Source organism: Tachysurus fulvidraco, chromosome 9 (assembly GCF_022655615.1).
Source record: "Tachysurus fulvidraco isolate hzauxx_2018 chromosome 9, HZAU_PFXX_2.0, whole genome shotgun sequence".
Taxonomy (NCBI): Eukaryota; Metazoa; Chordata; class Actinopteri; order Siluriformes; family Bagridae; genus Tachysurus; species Tachysurus fulvidraco.
In genome coordinates, this window is record NC_062526.1 from 20,397,977 (window position 1) to 20,409,351 (window position 11,375).

Genomic DNA, 11,375 nt, shown 5'->3' on the forward strand with positions numbered 1-11,375 from the left:
CAGTAAATACTTTTTCTGTCTCCACTCAATCATCACCATGATGACCACATGGACCTCCTTTTCCACAACCTAAAAGTTGTTGTATTATGATATCTTATAACATTAAGATTTCTGTAAGGTGCAGAGCTTAAACTTGAACCAGTGTCACAATTCCCATTTCCCAAAGAGATGGATATGTGATCCACTGGTGGTGAACATGAGAATATCTTGATCTCCAGCCCTGACAGTCCCATTAGACTGCAGAAGTTTACCATAGCTCCTAGATTATATGGTGTGAAAGAGGGCCATCCAAAGAAAACAATTGGGGAAAAAAAAATCTACTATTTACACGTCTTTGATAATGTTAGGAATCTGAAACTGGTGCATTACCAAAAAAAAAAAAAACCCTCAGAAATCACAAAGGCAAAGAGTTAGAAACTAGTTCACCCACCATAATGTACGGTATAGCACAGGTCTATTGAGAATAAATATCAAATCAATATTGTAAAAATGGCCAATGATAGCATTATTGGAGGTAAGAACCATCCTAGTGATGAAGATTTGAGGAGAGTAAGTCCTAACTCAATGTCTGCCATGACCTCTCACTACAGTACATATACACAACTAATTTAATCTAAAGGATTAATCAGTCTGTAGTGTTCATTACTAGAGGGTAGATACTGTGATAGATTTGAGAAAAAAAATCCATCTTTCTTGGGGTTCTTTATAGACCCCCTGGGTTCTGTGCTTGGTAAATAAAACCTTTTCCCTCAAAAGAAAAATGTTTCGGTGTAGAACCCTTTGAGAGCGAAATAGCTTTTCCATTGAGGATCAAAGCATTGATTAGATTTGTGGACTAATTCAAAATTAAATGTTAAAACACTTTAATAAGAGGGAGGAGTTTCACTCTGATTAATACTATAGACAATTTACTCACAACACAATGACAATGTTGTTAAAAAATGACTGCATTTGAATTTGCTGTAGTTTCCTGTTTAAATGTGAACATGCTACTAATAATAATGATAATACTACTACTACTACTACTACTACTACTACCACCACCACCACCACCACCACTACTACTACTACTACTACTACTACTACTACTACTACTACTAATAATAATAATAATAATAATAATATCTAGACATATACATTTTCTGGAGAAAATGTGAATGGTGCTTGCTGTGGTGAAACGCAATCCTTTTTGGAGGCAAGTGGTCAGAAAGGGTGCCAAATCTTTCTGGAGGTCAGTGGTCAGAAAGGGTGCCAAAACGTTTTGGGGGTGAGTGGTTAAAAAGGGGGCCAAAACGTTTTTAGAGGCGAGTGGTCAGAAAGGGTGCCAATACATTTGGAGGTAAATAATAATAATAATAATAATAATAATAATAATAATAATAATAATAATAATAATAATAATAATAATAAAAAACTGGGAACTCCATTGACTTCTTCTATATAAAGAACTACTTTATTGGGCTTCCATGCTTTACATGAAGAAAGTGAGATCCTGACCTTCTACAACATGCTCACTTCTGAACACATCTTTTCATTTATTCATGTTCTTTGATAGAATTCATGAATAAATATCCTCTTGAGTTTAATATTATATTCTATATTTTCTTTATGTAGCTGGAAGATCAACACACCAATAAAGGTCCAAGTTTCTATCTATTAACATAAACATACAACTCAATGGAAAACATTCTGAACATTAAAACTGCATCTGAACCAGGAAACGATACATTTTTCGTAGTTTTATTTACTGCCATCTACTGGTTCTGTTTTGTATTCGAGTTCAGCTTTTTTTTTAGACCATGAGCCTATTTACTGTCTCGGTTACACCCACCAGGGGGCGCTGACTTTCTGTGTTTTTCAGTTGACTAATAAAAGTCCATAGATGGCGTTTTTCAAACTCCCAGAGAAGCCACGTGCTGTTCTGAATTACTCTATGAAACATTACCTGCAGCAAAACACACGAAAACCGCTGATCACGTGTTATTTTGGGGTTGTTTGCTTGTTTTATTGCATCATTTCTCTCTTTACACTTCCTGTGGATCCTCCTGTACATTATTTGAACAGAGGCACACGCCTATACCAAACATCATCACATGTAAAACAAAAGGGAGACTCACAGTCCCAGGATATACCGTGCAGATTTATTGTGAATGTTGTGCACTGACCGCAATATTGTCAGTCTCATTTAAACCACCTTGGCCTGACAAATTTTCATATAAGGGCAGAAATTTGTTTAGTCAGGGAAATAGAAAACCATGAGAGAATCGCCATACCAAACCAGCAGCTGTAAGAGATCCTCGTATTTGGAAAACGTCAATTTGCGGTATAATCTATATCAGTGTACACTCTTTAACTAATGAGTATGACTGCTACTAATGAGTGAGTCTGTCGTCTTTAAAAAAAAACAACAACACGCTCACAATCAGTAAATCATATGAATACACCAACAGTATGGGTTATGGTATTTACATTCGTGTAAAAACATGTGTCTTGTTCAAAAAAGAAATATTCTTGTTAAGATTTTTAGTACTGCAATAAAAAACAAAAAGGTTGGGTTTTTGTTTTGTGTTTTGTTTGAACTTTGGCCTGCTCCCTGGGTCATGACATGGAACATTAATTTTCATACAATACCATCCAGTCAGTCTAATTCAAAACAGACTGACCACTACTGCTCAGCATTTTCCATTCATTTCAATGCTCAACGTGACTAGTGTCATATTTCCTTTATGCCCTTAGTCTTCTCTGTACTGGGATTTGTGTGCAGGATTCAATTATATGACAATCCTGCAAAATGGAAATATGCAAATGTGTGTTTTTAAGAAGCATGTACCGATATTACAGAAAAGAGCAGAGCAAATAAAAAATATGCAGACTTCTCATCAATCCTTTCATATTATTATAATAATATACATTTCACTGACATTTCACTACATTATGACACCTCTCGTTGAACTGTAAGACATTTCAAACAGGTTGGAAACAAGTACGATGTTCAGCTTAAAGAGAAGCTTTTCAAGTCAATGGATTACTTCAGGATTCATTTTTGGAAACTTATGACTTTGATACCCAAAATTAAAGATAAGAAATAAGTTTACATAATGTAACAGGGTTTACATACGTATATAGGGAAAGTATTTAATTTCTGCACTGTTTGTGCATAAGTACACACATGAATATACAGTTTTTAAAGTTTTTTTCATAATTAAAAAATATATTTTTAATAACAGTTTGAAATATTCTGACGTTAATATGAGTGGGTTATACAATATATGTATATAACGAATCATGCAGGTAAAAGAGCAAAGAAACAATGCATGTTCTTAGGATCTCTAGGTATTTGCCCCATTTTCCCCTTAAAGACACACATCTTGGGTGTCACTTTAGGATGGTTGGCTCTTCCTATTATGCCAAGTTTATATTAGTGCCATGGGTTATATATTACTTTAATGAAACATGCAGGTAATAGAACAAATGTTTGTATGTGTATGTGTGTATATGCATGTATGTATTTATGTATGTGTATATATACATATGTGTGTATGTATGTACAGTATGTATGTGTGTATGTATGTATGTATGTATGTGTGTGTATGTATGTGTGTATGTATGTGTGTGTGTGTGTGTGTACTGCATGCGTATGTATGTATTTGTGTGTATATGTGTGTGTATGTATGTATGTGTGTGTATATGTGTGCATGTATGTGTGTGTATGTGTGTGTGTACTGCATGTGTATGTATGTATTTGTGTGTATATGTGTGTGTATGTATGTATGTGTGTGTATGTACAGTATGTATGTGTGTGTGTGTGTGTATGTGTGTCTATATGTGTGTGTATGTATGCGTGTGTATGTATGTGTGTGTGTATGTATGTATGTGTGTGTGTATGTGTGTATGTATGTATGTTTGTATGTGTGTGTGTACTGCATGTGTATGTATGTATGTATGTATGTGTGTGTATATGTGTGTGTATGTATGTATGTGTGTGTATGTACAGTATGTGTGTGTATGTATGTGTGTATGTGTGTGTGTCTATGTGTGTGTGTGTGTGTGTGTATGTATGTATGTGTGTATGTATGTATGTATATAATTTTTTTAATGAAAAAAGAAAACGTAATTCTCAGGATCTCTAAGTATTTTTCCCTTAACGACGCACTATGATTAAAAGTCTGCATCCCTCACAGCTCTTGGGTGTCACTTTCGGGATGTTTGGCTCTTCCCATAATGTCCGTCTGTCAGTTTGAACTTCCTTCCTGCCTTTTGTACTTTAAACATACAGAGACGACTTCTCGACAAACTTCTCGACAAACGCGTCGGAGCACTAAGAACTCGATTCACACACACACACACACACACACACACACACACACACACACACACACACACACGCACACACACACACACACACACACATTTACACTTACATTGCGCGCGCACACACTTACATTGTACACACTGCATTTACAGCTCGAGTGCTTTCTTTTTAAGCCCATGTGAAGAAGAAGAAGAAGAAGAAGAAGAAGAAGGAGATGAAGAAGGTGCTTCCACGGACTAGCCTTTTTAAACTATTTATTTGAACTTTGGTGAAGCTTTTTGATTGGACAGGGACCGGCAAGAAAGACTAGCGATTAGACACAGACAAAACGAGGTAAGCAATCCGACTTGTGTTCATCTTTACACAAACAACACGCACGACTCAACGCTTCAAACCAGAAAAACGCCTGTTTGGGTGCGTTTATTGTCTTTGTATATAAACTGCTCCTTCTGTTCGAGCTGTGATCAAGAGGTATGTCAATTATAATGAACGAATAGAGGCGTTATAAAGGTGTATCAGTCTAATCATTGCATATGAATGCAAAGTACAGAGCAACGTCTGTAAAACTTTCTCCAGGCTTTACTCAGGCATTCAGATATAGATATCTATATCCTTTCAAATGGAGATCAACTTTGTAGATCAACTACTTTCTGTAGTAGGAATCAGTCTTGCTGACGTTTTAAACTGCACTCTAATCATCTGAAGAGGTGTTTTATAAAAACAGATGCTTTACATCCAGCTTGGCTTCATTCATGGGGATGTTTTCAGTCATCTGATAGTCACCACGTGTTTATCAACCCTCTTCATATTATTGTAAAGAATCCATCCTCGATATCATCAGGACACCAAATCAAACCTGTACTTACTGAGAGAGCTTTAGATCATCATCCTGGCAAACACAATACAGTACATCATTTTTAAAGCTGCTTTCAGAATGGACGTACGTGATCGTTTTAGTGAAGTCAAGAGCAGCAAGGTCCATCAGTAAACTACACTAACTGCGAACAAAGCTACCAAAATTAAAGCAACAGAAAATTATTTAAATGATACAAACTAAAGCAACTGAATACAAAATAAACAAATGATACAAACTAAAGTACACCAACAGCAAAAAAAAAAACTAATATTGCAAACTACACCGACCAAAAACAAACAAATATTACGAACTAACCAACTGTAAACAAACAAGTGTTACGAACTACACAAACTGTAAACAAACAAGTGTTACAACCTCTACAATCTGTAAACAAACAAGTGTTACAAACTCTACAATCTGTAAACAAACAAGTGTTACAAACTAACCAACTTCAAACAAAGAAGTGTTACAGTGTACATCAATTGCAAACAAATGTTACAAACGAAACCTACAACCAAAACAGTTACAAACTAAACCAACCGTAAACAAAGTTATGTTCCAAACTGCAAACAAATGTTACAAACCAAACAAACTGTAAATAAACAAGTAGATCTTTATCCAGACAGAACTGACATTAAGGGTTTTGTGAAAATTAAGGGTTAAGGTGATTAACGAATGTACAGTCAAGAAGGAGATTGAGCCCTGGACTTCAGGCAGCTGGTTTATTTTGTTTACTACTAAAATTTTATTACAATTAATCATTGTTATGTATATTTGTATTAAAATGTCTGTGGAAGAAGAATATTTTCATCATGGTGGTTAAAGTCACCTTTTACTGGGAATCTGATAAAATAAGCAGTTTATACTTAAGAGTACATGATTTTTTTAAAATGAACAATGATACCAAGGAAAATGGTGATCACTAATGGGTTCTTCTCTGTCCATTTCTCTTTAACGCTAATCCTCCAGTGTTTAGCATCAGTGAAGCAGAAGCCTCAAATTTTCCTTTAGTGGTTTAGGACATTTCCTCTGACGTGGTGTTAAGGACATTGAAAGAACTAAATTATTTTCAGACAAAACAATATTCAAAGTTGCACCTTTAGTATTAGAACATTTGCCTCGTATGCAGAGGGTTGCACATGCACATGGAGGTGAGGACTTTAATAAAAAGTAATACGTTCGGGACATTAATTGAAATTCTTCACCACCCTGTTTTTAAATAAGATTTTATTTCTATTTATTTTTTAATTTTTAAGAGATTTGTTTGTCTTCCAAGGTATTTGGCCGTGGATCTACGAATGTTTGCGCTATACTGGAGTTGATACACAGGTATGTTGAATGTTCTAGTTTTACGCAGGTTAATACCTGTGGCGTTTTCCAGAACAAGATGTAGACATAATAATAAGATTGTGTTGTGTTCTTAATGTGTTCTAATTAAGAAAAAGGAAACGCTGGTGGTGACATATGGTCTCTGCTGCCAGTTTCTGTTAAATCTATAATAACCTTGTTTTTTTTTCAGCATCTCACACAAATACATGTATCAGGAGTACACAGGGAAAGTGAATGAAGCTCGAGGGCTGGAATTATTTCGTGTCGCTCCACAAGTCCGCCTTCTTTAACCCTGACCGCATGATGGTTGGCTCCAAAGGCCAGTGGGGTATCGATGACTAGGTCTAAATGGGAGGGCTTCTGGACAAAGCCAGCCTTCTATTATGGCTGCTTATGCCATGAACTGCCTACTCACGATGAACCCTAATAACCTGACTGAGAAGAGCAGCCCTCGGACTGGAAGGCCGGTGCTTCCAGTGCCGGACCGATCCACATACAGCCCACGGATGGGAAAGAACAGCGGTTCTCAAAGCCCGGGCAGCTTGAGCCCTAGTTCTTCTGGTACAACTTTTGTCTTTCCCTCCGGTGTAACCAGCACAAACAACTCCAGAACGCGTTCCCCATGTCGCTCGCCAGACCTGTTGGGGGTGAACGTGGGCACCCGGGTGCGCAGGCTGAGTGGGACAGACCCCGAGGATGAGCAGGAGGAGGAAGAGAGGCGTGCTGCTCAGCAGCTCCAGCGCAGCAAGGAACTCCAGAATGTAGAGGTGAACAAGAAGGTTTATCTTTTTGAGGCTCATATTTCAGCACAGGCCCAGAACAGGGAGCTACAGCGCAGCCCTCGGATTTCCAGGAGACTGGGCACTGTAGAGAATTCTGCCCAAGTACCTCAGCTGGACAAGCCCAACTCTATCTCTGATATAAACAGTACAGATGACTGGAGCGTCCCTCAGCAGCTGCAGAACGGGAAGAACTCCCGAGGGCTGGAGCAATACGGAGAAAAAAACAATACAGTTAATACAAACAACCAAGATGGTAACCTGCAGGGAAACAAATCACCTGACAGGTTGATTAACAGTTTCTTCACATCACAAGGGACCAGCAGCGACTCGACTTTCACTAAGCTAACAGACACAACTGAGGACAGAGCTCAGTTTCAGACAGATGCTGAGGACCGGGGAGCCATCCCTGCCGTCATAGTTACAGACCACGGAGTAGATGCTGGCGGAGAGGGCCAGGAGCCTCAGGTCAGCCTACAACCCTCACAAGCTCTGCGAAAGCTCTCCTCCTCGTCTGCCTCTTCCACTGGCTTCTCCTCCTGGGAGGAATCAGAGGAAGACCTTTCCAGTGACCCGGAACGCACACCTGCCTTCCTCCAGACGCAGCAGAAAGCAGTGAGTTTATATTCTGTCCCCTTTTTTCAGCATTTACTTTAATATCTACTGGTCTACATCATTCATATATAAGACTCAACCAGTCCTGTACCATTGTTGGTGTGACCTAATGCAGATTTATTGCTTTTGTGTCAAAAAGATTACAAGGATAATTGATCTGTTGTGGTCTTTAAGGTCTTGTGACTATGAGCGTTACCATTGGTCTAATAACACAGAGGTTTTCACAGGTGTCTGTATAGTCGAGTCAGGTGTAAGCTCACATGCTCCATCGCAGCTCTTGGCTACTGACACAGTAATGTTGCTGTTATACTGTTTGGTATTCCACATTACAGTGTAGGAAATCCGGCAGCTGGATTACTGCTGGATGTTTGTTTCTTTTAAACAGTGAAATCAGACAGATAAAATATCTTTAAAAATCAGTCATCCTCACTGGATTATAATTGACCTGCTCGGATAATTTTGAACTATGAAGCATACAAAATAAGGCTGTGTCGTTTTAATCAGTGGCTGTGACAGTTTTTTTTTTCTTTCTGCAACTGGACTATTAAAATCACTTTCCACAACAAGACTTTTTTAACTCGCGATTTTTTTCTCTGATGCCTAAAATGCAAAGCAGCAGTTACGTTCGTTTTTCTCTAATTATATGACCATTAGCAGTGAGGCGTTGTTGTTCCTTTGGGGTTTTGGAAACTTGTTATCAGCAGTTTTGGTCAACTAAGCTACCCGAAAATCTAAATAGAAAAGGCTGGGCTTGATAGGGGTGATTAGTAGTAAGGGCTATGTTGTGGATTGCTGTGTCATACATCTGGAGATCCTTATGCTAATTAAATAATTTTGTATGTATTACTCATTGAAAATTCTGCTTCTGCCTTAGTAATACTAGTTTCCCTGTAGTTTAAGATGAATAACTGGAAATTAAACCCACGATAAGGGACTTAATTAGGCATTAAATATTTTCTTTAAATGTGATCCTGCTCGGCTAAAGAACTTCCATGGAAAGTGTAATGAGTCCTCCTTTGCCTGCAGGGAGGAACTGCGTAATTTAAACGAAGCCTTTTTTAAAGCTGATCTGCAGGTATGTAGGAATGTGATATATATACTCTACCTCATTGCCAAGAAAGAGAGCGAGACAAAGACAGAGAGAGAGACAGACAGAAAGAGAGAGAGAGACAGAGATAGAAATACAGACAGACAGAAAGACAGTAAGAGAGTATGAGACACACGTAAACAATAGGCGGAGAGAGAGAGAGACAAACAGACAAAAAAGCGGAGAGACAGACAGATAGAGAGACAGATAGAGAGAGCCCTTGCTGATGCTGCAGATTCTACCTAAAGATATTTTCGTTTGTTTCTGTTTGTGGAATGCACCTGGACAGGTTTACTCGTTTGTCTACCGAATTTCTGGTCCATGGATCTCATAGAGCGAACACAATAGAGCTGTGAACGAATTCAGCTGACACAGACTCAAACAAGGATTCATGTTTTTTCTTGTTTTGTTTTTGTTTTTGTTTTTTTTTCACACATTCTCCTCTCCGAAGGAAGGATTTGTATCCGAGACGGAGCTCAGCTGTGAGGACGGCGATGCGTGTTAACATGACGGCTGGAAAGACACGAGCCGAAGTGTAGAAGTGTGTTTGCACAGAGACGCAACACCTAGTGTCAACTGTAACAAGTAGTGTAGTGTCAGTCAGCACATTTATTGATATTTTCCTTCCTATTTTTTCTAGAACTCTCAGCATTGATAAAGGCTAGTAAAGCACTCTCCCTCTATCAGCCGTGATAAAGTACATACATTTTCGTATTTAGCTTCATACACAGCGCTTCATGACCTGCAGCATGAGCAGACTTCGTGACTAAGCTTTAAAACTAGCTCTTGCTGCTGTCAGTGTGCAAGACACTTTTCCTGTCTTTGTGCAAGGGTGCATGCTGTATGAAGAAGAAGAAGAAGAAGAAGAAGAAGAAGAAGAAGCGCATGCCTAGGCCTGTCTGCTTAAGTGAGAATGAGCCCACGGTGTGTGGGAGGTTACAGGCGTCGTGTGTACGCTAAAGATTTCCTGAATGTACGAGTGCATGGGATGCATGTGAGAAAACTGATAAGTAACAATAATAGTAGAATGTGCAGAATATTAAAGAGCAGCTCCGATGAGGATGGGGTTTGTTCTCCTCTAAGCTCCACCTCTTGTTTATATTTATTTATCATGAAGCTCTTCTTTTTTTCTTGATGGTTCGTGCAGGCCTCTTAAGTGCCGTTACGCTGCACAGAAGGTAATAAGTGACTTTTACTCAGCTGATTTTTAACTTTAGATCATGAGTTTTGGAAAAGTTGTTATCAAGTCAACGCTGTCATTCACCCCAGAAAAATGGCTACAGCTTGTTTTTGTTGGAGGATCTGAAAACTATGAGCAATGGAAAATGTAACACCCCTGTGGTTGACGGTTGCCTGGCGACCAGCTGACGTCAAGGCATGCCTGCTTCAAACAGCTGGCCTTCTTTGCTACAGCAGCGCTGCTAGAGTGAGCTAGTTCAAATGCAACAGACAGGAAGTTCATTTGGCTTTTTTTTTTTTTTTCAAGCTGAGTTTTTTTTTTGTTGTTTTTTTTTAAACGAGCGGTGCACCCCATTGCACTATAGAGGATATCCACGGAGGGAAATTACCCGTGCACTGCTAATGACTGGTTGTTTACTCGCAGGAAGACGCCGCCATGTGCATTTCTTAGACACGCTCAGACCATTGGGGAGTTTCTACTCGCTAGGAAGCCACGTGTGGTGCATATTTATACCCCTGTCTTTGTTTGTGGCTGAGGACATTTGGGCTTCCCTCAGGCTTTAAAAGAGCCTATTAGTTAAAAAAAAGAACTTTACTGGCTCTGCAGTGCACCAACCACTCGTTTGCATTATCGTTGTAGTTATCATTGCAGGCTCGAATGAGAGAAGTTCAGATGAACTCGGTTTAGGTTTTAAAATGATACTGAAGCAGCTTTCGATGGCTGTGTGCATCACATTGCTGATCTGACTGAAGTGGTGTGTAAGAGTGTGTGAGGGGGTGTGTGAGAGTGTGTTAAAGTGGGAGAGTATGTACAGTATGAGGGTGTGTGCGATTGTGTGTGCAAGGGGGATGTGTGAGTGTGTATGAGGGTTTATGAGGGTATGTTTGTGAGGGGGGGTGTCTGTGTATATGAGGGTGTAAGTGTGTGTGAGTGTATATGAGGGTGTACGTGCGTGTGTGAATGTATATGAGGGTGTAAGTGTGTGTGAGTGTATATGAGGGTATAAGTGTGTGTGTATGAGGGTGTAAGTGTGTGTGTGTATATGAGGGTGTGTGTGTGTGTGTGTGTGTGAGTGTATATGAGGGTGTAAATGTGTGTGTGAGTGTATATTAGGGTGTAAGTGTGTGTGTGTATGAGGGTGTAAGTGTGTGTGAGTGTATATGAGGGTGTGTGTGTGTGTGTGAGTGTATATGAGGGTGTAAGTGTGAGTGGGAGTG

The 11,375-nt window shown here is 39.1% G+C and overlaps 1 protein-coding gene across 1 annotated transcript in view; it reads left to right on the forward strand.

Moving 5' to 3' along the window:
• The first annotated feature begins 4,280 nt into the window (after positions 1-4,280).
• Positions 4,281-11,375, forward strand: part of itpkb (inositol-trisphosphate 3-kinase B) — a 26,141-nt gene continuing 19,046 nt past the window's right edge. Inside the window, exons 1-3 of the mRNA XM_027138014.2 lie at positions 4,281-4,645; positions 6,445-6,497; positions 6,688-7,891. Coding sequence (XP_026993815.2) covers positions 6,881-7,891 — 1,011 coding nt within the window. The 5' untranslated portion in view covers positions 4,281-4,645; positions 6,445-6,497; positions 6,688-6,880. The remainder of the gene's footprint in view (positions 4,646-6,444; positions 6,498-6,687; positions 7,892-11,375) is intronic.